The following is a 17,297-nucleotide window of genomic DNA, read 5'->3' on the forward strand; positions in this document are numbered from 1 at the left end:
CCCCCAAATGGTCACTCTGGCGAGCTGCAGGCAAAGCAAGAGGAATTTACCAAATTTTGGTGAAAGCAATTCTTCATGTATGGGTCTTCCCAAGTCTATCTTTATCTTGATAATGACGTTAGTAAGTGTAATTCTGATCTAGATGGTTTCCACACTGATAAGTCTATCCTCTTTACATCCTGTCTCCACATTTAAGAACCCCTCTAAGGAAAACCACTTTAATCAGCAAAGGAAATCAGAGATTTTTTTATGGAAACACAGGGCAAAGACAGAAGCTCCACTTCTGTGGAAAAATGTCTTTCAAAGGAAGTCTCCAGGAATCCTAAAGCAAATTTCCTGAGCTCATGTGATTTCAAACATGAAGAACTGATCCAAATTTCATTCAGAGCAATTATCCACGGAAGTTTTTTTGTTTGTTTTTTTAACAAAGAACCTATTCTCATTCATTCATTCGTACATTTATTTAAGTAATCTCTACACCCAATGTAGGGCTCGAACTCACAACCCCAAGATCAGGAGTCACATGCTCTTTGGACTGAGTCCGCCAGGGGCCCCACAGTTAGATCTTTTTTTTTCTTTCCAATTGTGCCCTTAAATGCTTTTTTAAAAAAATTTTATTATGTTAGTCACCATACATTACATCATTAGTTTTTGATGTAGTGATCCACGATCCATTGTTTTCGTATAACACCCAGTGCTCCATGCAGTACGTGCCCTCCTTAATACCCATCACCGGGCTAACCAATCCCCCCTCCCCCCTCCCCTCTAAAAGCCTGTTTGTTTCTCAGAGTCCATAGTCTCTCATGGTTCATCTCTCCCTCCAATTCCCCCCCACCATTTTTCCCTTCCTTCTCCTAATGTCCTCCATGTTATTCCTTATGTTCCACAAATAAGTGAAACCATATGATAATTGACTTTCTCTGCTTGACTTAGTTCACTTAGCATAATCTCCTCCAGTCCCATCCATGTTGATGCAAAAGTTGGGTATTCATCTTTTCTGATGGCTGAGTAATATTCCATTGTATATATGGACCACATCTTCTTTATCCATTCATCTGTTGAAGGGCATCTCGGCTCTGTCCACAGTTTGGCTATTGCGGACATTGCTGCTATGAACATTGGGGTACATATGGCCCTTCTTTTCACTACATCTGTGTCTTTGGGGTAAATACCCAGGAGTGCAATTGCTGGGTCATAGGGTAGCTCTATTTTTAAATTTTTGAGGAACCTCCACACTGTTTTCCAAAGTGACTGCATTCCCACCAACAGTGTAAGAGGGTTCCCCTTTCTCCACAACCTCTCCAACATTTGTTCTTTCCCTGTCCATTTTTGCCATTCTAACTGGTGTAAGGTGGTATCTCAGTGTGGTTTTGATTTGGATTTCCCTGATGGCTAATGATGATGAACATTTTTTCATGTGTCTGTTAGCCATTTGTATGTCTTCTTCGGAGAAGTGTCTTTTCATATCTTCTGCCCATTTTTTTACTTGATTACTTGTTTTTTGGGTGTTGAGTTTGAGAAGTTCTTTATAGATCTTGGATACCAGCCCTTTATCTGTAGTGTCATTTGCAAATATCTTCTCCCATTCCCACAGTTAGATCTTGAATGCATTTTCTCATTGCTTGCCTTACAAACCACATGGAGATGGAGGCTGTGGTTTCCAGTGCCTGAGAACACCAGGACCACCTAGCCCTGTAGCGAGACAGATGGGATCTTCTGGCTTATTGAAGGAACCATGAACTGTCTTCATCAAAGGGTGTTAGAAAGGACTTAATTTAGGATTTGAATTTGTATGAAATGGTTTTATAGAGAATTTAAAGGATTACTGCTTTGCTCTTGATCGGATGCTGTGATATAAGAAGAAGTAAATAGGGTGCCTGGGTGGCTCAGTTGGTTAAGCGACTGCCTTCGGCTCAGGTCATGATCCTGGAGTCCCGGGATCGAGTCCCGCATCGGGCTCCCTGCTCGGCGGGGAGCCTGCTTCTCCCTCTGACCTTCCTCCCTCTCGTGCTCTCTGTCTCTCATTCTCTCTCTCTCAAATAAATAAATAAAATCTTTAAAAAAAAAAAAAAAAAAAAAAAAAAAAAAAAAAACTTAAATACTTGGTCTTTGTCTTGGGTTGCTGGTACACTGTTCCTATAACCCTTGGAATCTTTCGGGTGATGAGCGTCTTTTATATGCTAATGAGATGACTCCAGTCTGGGGGCCTCTAGTTAACTTCAGGGCTGGGCCCAGAAAGACCATGATTAGAAGGTTGAAACTGACCTCCAAGGAGGGTAAAGGGACTGAAAAGTGCATTCGGTCCCTCTCAGGAGTGTGAGCTGGCCTCCCATCTGTTGAGGGTCTGGATAGAAGAATACGGCAGAGGAATGTGAATTCTCTCTGTCTCTTCTTGAGGTCGGGACGTCTATCTAATCCTGCCCTCAGATATCAGAGCTTCTGGTTCGTGGGCCTTCCGACTCTAGGAGTTTAAGATATTGTAGTCTCCTCGGAGTGGAAAGGTAATTCAGAGGATCAGTACCTGGCAAGTACTCAGGTAAGGGAGGACAGAATGGAGAAGAGTCACATCAGCCTTACCGTCTTTGTTTCAGGTACCTCTTGTATCGTTCCTTTGTTTTATCTTTTATTTTTTCATTAGCCTCTTGCAACAAATCATCCAAAGAAGCTATTTCGGAATTTTGAGGTCTTCTAGAGGCTTTTGCATACCAATCAAAATAGGTATCCCATTCTGCTTGTTTGATTTGGGAACCCTTACTTTTTTTTTTTTTAAGATTTTATTTATTTATTTGACAGAGAGAGAGAGTGTGTGTGTGGGGGGGGAGAAGCTGCAGAGGGAGAGGGAGAAGCAAGCTCCCCACTGGGTCATGACCTGAGTGGAAGGCAGAAACGTAACCAGCTGAGCCACCCAGGTGCCCCTAGGAACCTTACTTTCAAGTGCCCTTCTTAAATGAAGAATCTTGTTTAATTGGAACGTTCCCCCATGATTAATTCTTGGTTGTGTTAGTGGGGTTTTTGCCATTTTTGTAAATATCCCTAGTCTCCAGGCACTGTTCTTAAATATAAAATAAGCAGGTGTGTCAGAAGGTGAAGAACTTAATTCCTTGAAATTTCAGGATCCCATTTCTTTAGCTAAGCCTTGGGTCTCTCAGAGCCAAATTAATATCTTAGAAGGATGTGCCACTGGGTTGGGAATTTTGCAGTGTTTTGTGTTGTATACCTGATTGCATGGATCTTTTTTTTTTTTTTAAAGATTTTATTTATTTGTCAGAGAAAGAGCACAAGCAGGGGGAGCGGCAGGCAGAGGGAGAAGCGGCAGGCAGAGGGAGAAGCAGGCTCCCCGCCGAGCGAGGAGTACGATGCGGCACTCGATCCCACGACCCTGGAATCATGACCTGAGCCAAAGGCAGATGCTTCACCGACTGAGCCACCCAGGTGTCCCTGCATGGAAATTTTCTTGAACTAGTATCAATCTAACTCATTCCATGACCAATTTATCCTAGCCTGGGAGTCAGAAGTTAGGTGGCAAGCACTCTAACAACTTTTAAGTGCTCAACCAGTGCTCGTCAATTGTGAGGCTTTGGCTTCTGAGATTCTTAAGATCTAGTATTCCTTTCCTGGAAAGATTTCTTTACAGTGGCAGATGTTACTAGTCTAACTTGTGCCTACTTAGATTTTGACGTGCCTTTGGTCAAAACAGTCTGGATTTCTTTTTTTTTAAAGAAGATTTTATTTATTTTGAGAGAGAGAGTGAGAGAGAGCATGAGAGGGGGGAGGGGCAGAGGGAGAAGCGGGCTCCTTGATGAGCAGGGAGCCCGACACAGGGCTCAACCCCAGGACCCTGGGATCCTGACCTGAGCCGAAGGCAGATGCTTCACCGACTGAGCCACCCAAGCTCCCCAAAAGTCTGAATTTCTTGTCTTAATTTATTTCCCTAAGTCCCCCAGCGGTTTACTCTGTGGACTTACCTCAAGGCTTAGATTGAGGGATACCCATTATTTTCCCTTGTTGAAATAAGTCTAATTCAATTGGACTTATGTTTCTGGCCACTTGTGCACAATTCCTGAGACTTGTAAGGAGCTTCCAAAGCTCCTTACTTTGTAGATGAGCTCAGCCACACACCCAAATGTTGGGGCCCACTAAGTCCCACCTGGAAAAAATCTGGAGTCTCTCCTACCCCAATTTTTCATACCCCATGAAAAATCTGGACTTTCTCACACCCCAGTCTTCCACCCAGAAGGATTAGGACAAACTCCAGGAGCTCAGAGTGCAGAAGAAGCAGAGCCTGATCCGAGAGAAGCTTACTAGAGATCCCAGAGAAGAGCTGGAATCCTCAGCCACCAGCCTCAGGTTCCACCTCATTGCCAAAACCGTCGGACAACAAAACTAAAACAATTGAGCAACCAGTCTGTTGTCCTTTGTTCAAGGGGAAACGATGCACGGTTTGGGGGTGGCCAGCCCCTCACAAGCGGTGGAACATTCTTCCTGGGCAAGAGTAAATCTTACATGGAGCGTTCTATAGAAGAGGCAGCTTGGACACAGGGCATGATGGGGAAGGAGGAGGGGGATTTCCTTGAAAAGGCTAGAGGGTCCTGCTTTCTGGGGCAAGGTAAAGTAGCTAAAGCTGAGTTGGAGAAGTGGGGCAGGAGTACATTCGGTTTCCTTGACAGGTGTTTCTCATAAGTGCAGGCTGACTTAATGTTTACATTTGTGATGTGAGGGGCGCCTGGGTGGCTCAGTCGGTTAAGCGTCTGCCTTGGGCTCAGGTCATGATCCCAGGGTCCTGGGATCGAGCCCCACATCGGGCTCCCAGCTCAGTGGGGAGTCTGCTTCTGCCGCACCCCCTGCTTGTGCTCTCTCTCTGACAAAAAAAATAAATAAAATCTTAAAAAAAGCGTACACAATTATCTGAAAGTACACAAAGTATCTAATATCACAATTATCCTGAATACATAGGATAAATTAGTGTATGGCAGACCAGTGTAAGCCTCTCCATATAAAATGTAGTACCCTAGTTGGAGGTAAACTGTATTGGGTTAGAATCGTGGAACACTACATCAAAAACTAATGATGTATTGGGGCGCCTGGGTGGCTCAGTCATTAAGCGTCTGCCTTCGGCTCAGGTCATGATCCCAGGGTCCTGGGATCGAGCCCCACATCGGGCTCCCTGCTCCGCGGGAAGCCTGCTTCTCCCTCTCCCACTCCCCATGCTTGTGTTCCCTTTCTCGCTGTGTCTCTCTCTGTCAAATAAATAAATAAAATCTTTAAAAAAAAAACTAATGATGTATTGTATGGTGACTAACATGTAATATAATAAAATTAAATCTAAAAAACTGTATTGGGAATATGAGTATCATTTATCACAACAGGAGTAAGACCGTTTGGTGTCCCTAATAGTAAATTTCTCCAGTGAAACTAAAAATTCAGCAAAGCAGGCAATGATGTGTTTTCTGAAGATAATAAGCTGACTCTCGTGGTCAGGTGAGCCTCAGTAATATTTTCTACTACTGATTGGCTTGGTTTTGCTGGTAGTATTACAATAGCCTTAGCAGAAGCATTCTGATAATGTGAAGGCAAGGTCTATTTTTATGAGGCTGAAGGTCAGGATTAATAATATGAGGGGAATTTATTAGGTACCAGAAGGAGCCTATAAAAAGGAATCTGCCTTCTGAGGTGTTTAAAGGGATTGATACTAAATTACTCTCAGCAGGGCCTGGTAGAGTATGTTAGATCCAGCCATTAGTTAAAATCAGAGCAGTTGCTATGGCCTGGGAAGAAAAGGTATAGAATTTTGTTTTCCCTCAAGTTCCAGAAGAAGACCATAGAGGGGGGCGCCTGGGTGGCTCAGTCGGTTAAGTGACCGACTCTTGGTTTCGGCTCAGGTCATGATCTCGGGGTCCTGGCCTCTGTGCTCGCTCAGCTCGGACTCTGCTGGAGATGATCTCCTTCTCCCTCTGTCCCTCCCCTGCTCATGCGCTCTCTGTCTCTCTAAAATAAATGAATAAAATCTTAAAAAAAAAAGACCATAGGGTTCAAAAATAATAAGATGAAGATAAGGGAGATCACATTAGTGTTCTAAAGGATATAAAAGTATAATAATATTAGTAGAAGGGGAAAAGGACAGAAAAAGAGTGTTGAAAAAATCAGAAAATTAATCTCATTCTGTCATCTTGGGTGGAACCTATCCACTTCCGAAGTCAGCAGCTTGTTTTGTCTTGGGCATAAGTCGTCCACTTCTGCTCTCAGCAGCTTCTGGAGAATTCCTAAGGACCTTCAGTTTAAGGTCTTCTGTTGGGATGGATTCCAGTGATGTGGGAGGCAGTGATGTATAACCGTTAAGTTAAAAGTTTTATATACTTACAAAAACGCAGGTATCACTATCTTGGAGTTGTACTGATATGCCAGGTGCTGACAATACCAAGTAAAAAGATATTTTTTTAATCGAGGCTCAAGGAAAGTTTTATTTCTGTTGCCTGTTTCGGAAGACCAAATCTCCAGGTGGCAGATCATGCAGAGACTATCTAGGTGCATATTTTGAAATTGTACCTTGTATCCGATGATCATAAAGCTGGAGATATTTTGTGAGTCTCTAGGAATATTCAGTCACATTTGCCTGTAATAGAGTAGAATCTGGGATTGGAAGTAAAATTCCCAAATGCATGAGGCAGACTTTTATTAACGTATAAGGAGATAACTTGGATCCTTGAGAGGTTTAATCTTACTGCTGTCAAGGCCTAATGCAGTACTCTGGGTCAGGGAAGTTCAAGGGTTTAGAGAGCTTTGCTAATGATAAGTTTAGAACTCTATCAATTTTCTTTATTTTTTCTGAATTAGAATATGATAAGCACAGAGGAATTTCTGAGTAAGATGTGCTACTTTGAAGGATTTTGAAATGGCAATACCAGCAAAATGTGTGTCCCTGTCACCAGAGTGTTGTGGCCAAATCATCTCTGCTATTGAGAGTGGTATCATGAAGCATTTTTGCTAAAATCCATTTTTATCATGGTTATCTTCTTAGACAATGGCAAAGCATCTCAAGGTCTTTTCATTCACCATTTATTTCTTTTATAGGGGTTCCTGGAGAGGTCAGGAAATCTCTTTGTTTCTAAGCCATGTTGACATCATGAACTAACCTGAAATCTTATTTATTATAGATGTAAAATATCCTCTTTTTTTAAAAAAGGATTTTATTTATTTATTTGAGAGGGAGAACAAGTGGAGGGGAGAGGCAGAGGGAGAAGGAGAGGCAGACTCCCCAATGGGCAGGGAGCCCGCCACTAAATAAAATCTTTTAAAAAAAAGAACTATCATATTCTATTTATGCATAGGAAGTTAAACTCTTCTGTCAAGTTTATCATCATCATTAGGACATTTGACAGACAGACAAAAGCTCTTAGAGCAGTTTTGACTTCATTAAAAGTTAGAAAAATGTATTCTCATTGTCCTTTCTTGTATAAGATTGAGGAGCAATCTTTGTATTCTCTAATGGCCATTTCAGGAAACCCCAAAATAGTTTAAGCACAAAAGACATTTTAATAATGTTATTATTTGTTTTGAATTTGGAGCCTGGGTTTGGGAAAGGCGAAATCAAGAATCGCTGTTAGAGTCAAGGTTTTAAGTATCTAAAGTATCTTAAGTATTATATATAGATATATATATATATATAAAGTATCTTAAGTATCTAAAGACAAGAACTATTTACAAGCGACATTGCAAAACTTTTATACTAGATTATAGCGAGTTGAAAGCTGTGGAGTCATGATCCCGGAATCCTGGGATCGAGCCCCGGCATCGGGCTCCCTGCTCCGCGGGAAGCCTGCTTCTCCCTCTCCCACTCCCCCTGCTTGTGTTCCCTCTCTCGCTGTGTCTCTCTCTGTCAAATAAATAAATAAAATCTTAAAAAAGAAAAAAGCAAGCAAGCCAGCTGTGAAGTCAAGAAAAAGTCGCGGCAGTGTCTAATATTCGCCAGGAGGGGGCGATGTTTGTTCATTTCTGGGATTTGGACCGCGTTCGGGTGCTGTCCGCCCTCATCACTAGCACAGAGGATGTGGCCGTCCCCGAATTTGTTTATGCTCACAGGAAACAAGGCTTAGCTGTGAGTGCCAGGCCAGCTCCCATAGGTGAGGGGCTATTTCCATTTTTCATCGGTGATGAGACTATGAGAAGACTGTCTTATACATGTTTTAAGTCTAAACTGCCAAGCCTGACGAGGAGCCCCTTCCGTGAAATCTAATGAACGCAGCACAGTTTTGAAATAGGATTTTGAAACCAGGAAACAAGTATGGGTCAAATCGGGACCTCAAAAAGGAACATGCAGGTTGGGTTTTTTTTTTTTTTTTTTTTATCTCCAGTCCAACTTGTCAGAAACTAACCACCAGCTAAAGCATCACTTCATATTGGGGATTTTACTGACCACCACCCCTAACCCCTACACATTCTGTCTACCACTGTCAAAATGTATGCTTTCTGACTTTGTGCCCCTACCTGATACAAACTTCCATTGCTACATTTTACTTTATGATTAGTGTTTGTGTCCCAGATACACAACTGTAGTGCTCAAGAAAAAGAATGTGTTTCATTCACCTTATTCAGGCCTTAGAGCAGGTCTCTATATTGTTGAATTGATTAATTACTAAGAAAAAATAGTTTAACAGTAGACTCAACAGAAAAATACAACTTTGAAAACTTCTCCATCCTTGGGAAGTGTGTTGAATAAAAAGTGGCGAAAGAGGAAGACTAAAGTCCTAAGTTCTTCAGTGAGGGACATTTCATAAAGTGAACAAAATCTGAAAAATTTGGGGCGCCTGGGTGGCTCAGTTGGTTAAGTATCTGGCTCTTGGTTTCATTCAGGTCATGATCTCAGGGTCCTGAGCTCGAGCCCTGCATCGGGCTCTGCGTTCAGTAGGGAGTCTGCTTGAGATTCTCTCTTTCCCTTTGCCCTCTGCTCCCCACCCCCTGCCTGCCCTGCTCTTGCGGCCACAGGCAGGCTCTCCCCCTCTCAAAATAAATAAATCTTAAAAAAAAAATCTGAAAAATTCTTCCTGAGTCGCTGCATTCCTCCAGCTGGTGTTGAATGGTTTTATACAAAAAATCTTTCACAAATACTATGTTTTCCAGGAAGTGGTTGTCGTCTCCATCTTGTTGGTCCTTTAAATATACCTTCCCATGCAGTGTTTCTAGGAAGGTATATACAGGTATATAAAGGACAGATGACCACTTCCCATTAAATAAGCAATGACTGTTTTTGTCTTTTTAAAAAATTGACTTTATTGTGGTAAGAACATTTAACCTGAGATCTACCCTCTTAATAAATTTTCAGATTGGAAGGAAACATTTCCTATTTGCAGATTACATACACGATTGTAGAAAGTCCCAAAAAATTTACACCAAACCTCACTCCAAATAAAAGGAAATACTTAGGTATAAACTTAAAAAAAAAGTATGGACTTTGTATACTCAAACTTTTTAAAGTGCTGATTAAAGAAATCAAAGACCTAAATAAATGGAGAGATATACCATGCTCTCATGGACTGGAAGAGTTAACCTAGTAAGGATGTCAAATTTCTCCCCAAATTGATCTATAGATCTCACACAATTCCTATCAAAATTCCAGCAAAAAATTTTTTGTAGACATACAGAAGAAGCTTATTCTAAAATGTATATGGAAGAGCAAAGGATCTAGGATAGCTAAAACAATTTCGAAAAAGAAAAATAAACTGGGAAGAATCACTTGACCTGATGTCAAGGCTTATTATGTAGCTACATTAATAAAGACAGTGTGGTATTGGCAGAGGGTTAGACACACAGATTGATAAAAATAATAGAGAACTTACAAATAGACCCGGGGTTAAGGATGAAGGGTAATAGTTGTGGCTTTAAAGGGGTAGCACTAGGGAGCATTGACTGTGCTGGTTGTTCCATGAATCTACACATGATACAATGGCACACACAAACGCACACACGCGCACACACACACAAATGAATGCGCGTAAAACTGGTGGAATATGAATAAGCTCTGGATTACACCGATGTCAATTTCTTACGTTTTTCTTGTTATCTTCCCCCCACAGTTTTCACTGTTTACTCCTTTCTAGCTCCTGGGGCTTTTTGTTTTGTTTGTTTTTTTGAGATCTAATTGACAACATTATATTATTTGCAGGTGCACAATGTCATGATGTAATATTTGCATGTATTGTGAAATGATCACCACAATGTCTAGTTAACAACCATCACCACATACAATTACAAAGTTTTTCTTGTGATGACAACTTTGAAGATTTACTGTTTGAGCAACTTTCAAATATGCTATACACTATTTTTAACTATTGTCACCATGCTGTATGTTACATCCCCATGACTTATTTTAAAACTGGAAGTTTGTACTTCTTGACCCCCTTCACCCATTTTGCCCACCTGGTTCTTGATATTTGTACTGTAGCTATATATCATTATTGGATGAAACTTGATAAAGGGTCTATGAGACCTTTTGTTCATTTTTAAATACTTCCTATTAACCTATAATCATTTCAAAATAAAAATGTAAAACAATTCAGCCCTGAAAAAAGCCATGTTATCTTTTCAACTGTACCCATTTATCAAACCCCACAAACTCATACCAGGTGCTCATTTATACCAGGTTTTGAAATATTATTTTGCCTTATTAATTGTCAAGAATATTTTTTTTCTTTCTTTTTACTATCAGACAAATCCAGAGTATGGGGCATTCTACAACAAAATGGGTCTGAACTGTTAACAAATATCAAAGGCACAAAAGACAAGAAAATGCAAGATTGTTCCAGTATCTTAAATCTTGCAGAACAGAGACTTGACAATCAAATATAATGTGTGCATTTTTATTAAGAACATCCTTAAACATATTTTTGGTATAATTTGGAAAATTTGAATGTAGACTCTTATTAGGTGTGATATCTATGTTACATTTTGTTGTTGTTGTTGTTTTAAGATTTTATTTATTTATTTGACAGAGAGAGCACAAGCAGGGGGAGCAGGAGAGGGAGAAGCAGTCTCCCCACTGAGCAGGGAGCCCAATGTGGGGCTCGATACCAGGACCCTGGGATCATGACCTGAACTGAAGGCAGATGCTTAACTGACTGAGCCACCCAGGCACCCCTCTATGTTACATTTTGGAGATATGACAATGTTATTGTAATTATGTGGGAGAATATCCTTGTTCTCAGAAGATTTATGCTTAAGTATTTAGGAGTAAAACATCACGAGGTCTGCAACTTACTTTCAAATGGTTCAGCAAGACACACACAAAGGAAACACACACACACAAACACACAAAGAAAACAAATGTGTCAAAATGTTAACAATTGGTGAGTGTAGGTGAAGAATATATAGGTGTTCACTGTAGTACTCAACTTCTCTGGAGGTTAAAAAGTGTTATCTGTTATTTGCCTGATTATGGTAATAGTATATTTCCAAATTTTAACTCTCCTGACATTATATATGTAATATACCATACAATTCCACTCCTGTGTGGAATTTAAGAAACAAACCAACAAAGAAAAAGAGACAAAACAAGAAACAGACTCTTAACTATAGAAAACCAACTGATGGTGAAAGGATAGGACAGTTTTCAGTTTGACTGTAATTACCACATTGCCTTCAACAAACTGTAAACTGATCATTCTTCCATCTGGGTGTTGGAGAATGCCCGTATTCACATACCTTCATCAACAGAAAATTTATCAATCATTTTAATCACTTTTTTTTAAATCAATTTAAGGCAGTTCATAAAGAAGGCAGTTCTCTTAAATGTGTATTACGAAGTGAAAGAACCAATCTGAAAAGGCTACATACTGTATGATTCTAAAAATAGGATATCTGCAAAAGGCAAAACTAAGGAGACAGGGAAAAGATCAGTGGTTCCCAGGGGTTAGTGGATGGGGAGGACTGAATAGGCAGAGCACAGAGGATTTTTAGGGCAGTGAAACTATTCTCTAGGATACTGTAATGGTGGACAGGTCATTATACATTTGTCAAAACCCACAGAATGTACACCACCAAGAGGGAACCCTAATGCCAACTATGAACTTTGGGTGATTATGATGTGTCAATGTAGGTTCATCGATTTTTTAAGAATTATTTATTTATTTATTTGAGAGCCAGAGAGAGAGTACGAGCAGGAGGAAGGGGCAGAGGCAGAGGGAGAAGCAGACTCCCCTCTAAGCAGGGAGCCCGATGCAGGACTCGATCCCAGGACCCGGGGATCATGACCTGAGCTGAAGGCAGCTTAACCAACGGAGCCACCCAGGCACCCGTAGGTTCATCAGTTTTAACAAATGTAGCGCTCCAGGGGAAGCATTGATAATCAGAGAGGCTATGCATGTGTGTTGGCAGCGGGTGGTCCCTGCTGTATCTTTCACTTAATTTTGCTTTGAACCTAAAGCTGCTCTAAAAATAGTCTACTAAAAAAAAAAAAAAAAAAGCAGTTCTTGGTTTCAGTGGCATAACCCTCCTTACTTCTGAGAATCAGCATTCCCTTTTTATGTTCATTGGCCAATTATAATTTTTTGAATTGGGTAATCAACTCCTTTGCCCGTTTTTCTTTCTTTCTAAGATTTTATTTTTCAGTCATCTTGACACCCAACATGCGGCTCGAACTCAGAACCCCTGAGATCAAGAGTCGCAGGCTCCACTGACTGAGCCAGCTAGGCCCCCCTGCCCACTTCCCTAATGGAATTTTTTCTTTAGCAGAAGACAGGTCTTAAGATGGGATTGTCCTTACCGGTTACTCTGGTATATGTTTGCAGAAGACTTGCCTTTTATTTATTCATTAAAGCTGTTTTTATATTAAGAAAATTAACCTATCATATGGGTACTATAGACCAAATGTTTGTGTCTCCCCCCAGTCTAATCTCTCATGTGATGGTATTAGGAGGTGGGGCCTTAAGTCATGAGACTGGAGCCCTTGTGAATGGGATTCGTGCCCTCATCTGAGACCCCAGAGAGCTCGCTTGCGCCTACCTCCATGTGAGGTTATAGCTAGAAGATGGCCTTCTATGAACCAGGAAGCAGGCCCTCACCACACCGCCAATCTGTCACCTTGATCTTGGACTTCCCAGATTGCACAACTGTGAAAAAAAAAAATGTGTTGTTTATAGGCTACCTAGTCTGTATTTTGTTATAGCGGCCCAAATGGACTAAGGCAATGGAACTAACCGCCACCCCCCCCACCCATCTATACTTTGACTTTGCTTATTGTATTGATTTATATAATTGTGGGTTTGGTTTTTTTTTTTTTTGCCAAAGCAGAACTGTCAAATTTCTTATTCTTCTATTTTAGGTCTTTGGGGTTTGTATCATACTCAGAAAAATCTTTCTTACTCAAGCTATAAATACAGTTATTTACACCATAACCATGCAGTTTGTCAAAGGATCGGATTATGTATTACTCACTCAGACAAAGCCTTAAAATGCTACCATGAACCACTGGTGGTCAACTGGGGATGATTTTGCCTCGCACGGGACCTCTGGCCATGTTGTCTGGAGACATATTTGTTCTACACACCGGGGCTGAGCTACTGACCTCTCAGGGGTAGAGGCCAGGGAGGCCAGTGAAACCTCCTGCAATGCATAGGACAGCCCCTCCCCGCTCCAGCAAGAGTTAGCCGGCCCCTCAAATGTTGAGGGCGAGAAGGGTAAGAAAGCCTGCCAGAAACCATCTCCCCTCACTGGTTATCCGGATCCCCCCCATCATGGTAAGTTGGAGAAAACCCTCTGACCCCATTGGGACTCCTCTTCATTCAGACCCTGTAATTCAGCTCCACGAGCTTAAATTGAACAGACGTCATTTTGTACAGTACACCAGAAAAAGAGAATATTGGGGGGAAAAAAATCTGGCAAACTTGACTGGCAAACCACGAAGGGGCGGAAACATGAGGAGACTGATTATTATGTAAATGCCTTTATTTGAACTAATACATTGCTACCAGATTACATCACTTTTCAGAGTTAGAGTAACATTATGATCTTGGAAACTATAGCAAACAGCTTGACAAAGCAAGAGTACATTACGTCCTACATATATATTTTTATTTTTTAGTGACCACGTCTCCTTGTTTTAGGTGGAAAATTAGAAAATTTATGGTACGCTTAGCATGCTTGGCCTACCGTCTCCTGTCTGCATCCTGAGCGCACTCTCTCCTCAAAAGTGTCATATTCAACAGCATTTTAAATCTAAAGAGAGAGTTTGATGATACAGGCTTTTAAAACAAATAAGCATATATGGAACCAAGTGTTTGAAGACAAAATATGTCAGCTGTTTACAACTTGGGTGTGAGAGGGTCGATGCAAAATCAAGGGACACCTTTCCTCTACCTACAATGTATGGTTTTTACTTACTTGAAGACCCCTTAAAAAAAGTAGCAAAATCAGCAGTCTCATTTAATGTAATCAAAATATTCTTAAATGTACAAAAAAGATCACGTAGAAAGAATACTGTAAAAAGATACTGATTTTAAGAATAAAAGAATACGAAAAGCTTCTATTACATTCTGCACAGCCAGTTACTTCTGCCAATGTTCAGTACTACAAAGATAAGCAAAGGATACTCCTATCCAGATACCCTCTGAGCCCAGTTCTCGAGTAAGAACTAGCATCCTGGATGGAAACACAAAATTATGGTCTAACAATATTCATATCCGATCATCTAAGCAAGTCCCAAGAGGTGGACATTCTAAGGGGGGGGCAAAGATACACAGAGACGACATACAGCAATGGGAAATGTCAGGGGCAGCCATCTAGGAGGAGAGAGAGTAAATGATTTGGCCGTGAGCGCATTTCAGGGGTGCCTGACAAATCCAACTTTGACTACGGGAAAGAGGAGTTGTTGCCATTAAAACTCTTTCCCCTGTGAGCTCTCAAGATGAGGAGTCTTGTTCATCAAAACTCTGAGTCCTTTCAATGACCATCAGTTCCTTAAGCCATGAGCACTTCCCCTGGAAAGAGTTGACCTGCTAATCATGCACCTGGGAGCAAGGTTGTTTTTATTCGAATTGGTTATTTTACACCCTCTTCATCCCCCTGCCCATCAAGCACGCAAACACGGTCATGACCATCTTGGGCTTTACTTCCACAAGGTCTTCGGGGAGAGCATACACCCTGGCTCCGATTCTTCTAGCCATTGACACGGCGTACCTATTGGTGGAGGAAACAAAAATCAAGACGAACCTCTTGTTAGTCAAGGACATGATAGGAGACATCTGTTTCCTCTTGTAAAGTCATTTGGCTGGGATGTGAAACGTTCATATTGAAACTTCAGAGCGGCACGATTTTACTTTTTGTTGTTTTCTGTTTTGTTTTTGAGGTCAGTCTTAAGTGACATCCGATTTTTCAGCCCTACTGCTTGGGACTGATTTTATTCACCCCTTTTCTGCAATGAGAATTAATTTTGGAGCACTGACATGATACCGAAGATGAGAAAAAAATATATATAATTATCCAGATCGGCTGTATGATCGATGTTGATATTTTCACTGAGCATGTTGACGGGTTAACAGATGCTCTCGTGTGATCCTAGAGATAGGGGACGGAAGTCTATGTCATATATTCAAATCCAAGCTGCTTTGGGAGATGCAATGAATTCTTCCATACAGTCAGGGCGGGGGTGGGGTGGGTAGAGTCTACAAGATGTGGGGACAGAGTGGTCAGAGCAAGGAATGGAAAGGGTACACAAAGTAAGGGAAGAAAGAACTGATGTGTCCAGCTAGGGAAATCTGCTGGAGCGCCCTTCACTTAATACAGGAGACATTTCTAGGGGTTTTGTAACACAAATCTTTAAAGACGATCGTTTCTGAAAAAGGAAGGTTTTCAGTGGGCTGATTTCCAGTGTATGCTAGTCAAGCTTTCATGGGTTGCCTGCGAAACCAGGTCACAGTCTAGGTCTTTGGGGAAGAAGGGAAGTGACAGGTGGAAAAGCCCTTCTCAATATTGCTGAAATGCAAAAAACTTTCTTTTTTTAAAAAGATTTTATTTATTTATTTTAGAGAGAGAGCACAAGCAGGGAGAGGAGCAGAGGGAGAAGCAGACTCCCCGCTGAGCAGGGAGCCCGACGCGGGACTCCATCCCAAGACGCCGGGTTCATGACCTCAGCCAAAGGCAGACGCTTCACCAACTGAGCCACCCGCCACCCCACAAAAAACTTTCAAGGCATAGTTTCAGTGGAGGCTTAAGCATCCTGCTCATTCAGGGACCAAGATAATAAACTCAACGTATGTAGTAAAGGCGATCTGTGCATAGTGAAAAAAGACATCCGTAAATAACGCGTTTCAAAAAAGAGTGAGGCAGAAGAATATTCTTATCTACGGCATGAATATTCTTAGCCCATTTTCTCCTTGTAGTAAGATGAACATAAACTACATTATTTCGGTAATTCCCTGAAGCAACAACTGACTGAGTGCCTATTCATTTCAAAATGTCTAAGGTAAGTAGTATTGCTCCCATATGTACTGATGAGGAGTCTGAGGCTCCAAGTGGAGAGTGAACGAGAGAGAGCACGAGCCAGAGGGAGAAGCAGACTCCCCACTGAGCAGGGAGCCTGACGCGGGGCTCGATCCCAGGACCCTGGGATCAAGCTCATGACCCGAGCCGAAGGCAGATGCTTAACCGACTGAGCCCCCTAGGCGCCCCTTAGGTGACACCACCCGTAAAGTGGCCGAACCTGAGCGAGAACGCAGAGTGGGTATTAATCATCATTATCGTCAGTGTCTCTTACTTGGCATTATTGTGCTTGTCGTCTTCTGTCAGATTGCCACTCTTAACAAGGTCATAGTTTATGCAGCCCGGCTGGATGGCGTCAATTAAATCCACAACTGCCAAACTGGAGCTGATCGCCTTGTCCTAGTGTCCAAGGACAATAAATCCAAGAGTTTCAGGTTTGTACGAATTAACATGTGATTAAATCACTGACAAACCAACCAAAGCCTGGCCTTCTAAATTACTGATCCTTTCTGGCACACATGGCGTTTAATCATCAAATGCGCGCAAGTCTTACCTTAAAACTCTGAATGGAAGTTGATTTTCCAGCTTCACTCAATGTTCTGTTCACCCAGCTGACAATGATGTCATCATTAGCTTTCTGCCCATCTCCGAGGTCTTCCAGAACATTGAGGGTATATCTAGAAGGAGAAGTGGAAGAAAAGGTCCCAATGTACTTCATGAGGAAAAAAAAAAAAAAAAATGCACCTTTTGTACCAGTCCGACAGTGACAATGACCTAAAAGAAGCTGTTTTGGCTGGTACTCGGTTATAATGGATGCGTGTCAGCATTCTAGT

At 41.5% G+C, this 17,297-nt stretch overlaps 1 protein-coding gene across 11 annotated transcripts in view; it reads right to left on the bottom strand.

Moving 5' to 3' along the window:
* Positions 1 to 13,914: 13,914 nt before the first annotated feature.
* The window catches only part of PLS3 (plastin 3), an 80,378-nt gene continuing 76,995 nt past the window's right edge, over positions 13,915 to 17,297 (bottom strand). For all 11 annotated transcript variants that reach the window (XM_021686725.1, XM_021686754.1, XM_044911958.1 and 8 more), the window contains 3 exons: positions 17,018 to 17,141; positions 16,739 to 16,863; positions 13,915 to 15,162 (listed from right to left, as the gene is read on the bottom strand). In XM_021686725.1, the coding sequence (XP_021542400.1) occupies positions 15,030 to 15,162; positions 16,739 to 16,863; positions 17,018 to 17,141 (382 nt within the window). In that variant the 3' untranslated portion in view covers positions 13,915 to 15,029. The remainder of the gene's footprint in view (positions 15,163 to 16,738; positions 16,864 to 17,017; positions 17,142 to 17,297) is intronic.

This window comes from Neomonachus schauinslandi, chromosome X, assembly GCF_002201575.2.
Source record: "Neomonachus schauinslandi chromosome X, ASM220157v2, whole genome shotgun sequence".
NCBI lineage: Eukaryota > Metazoa > Chordata > Mammalia > Carnivora > Phocidae > Neomonachus > Neomonachus schauinslandi.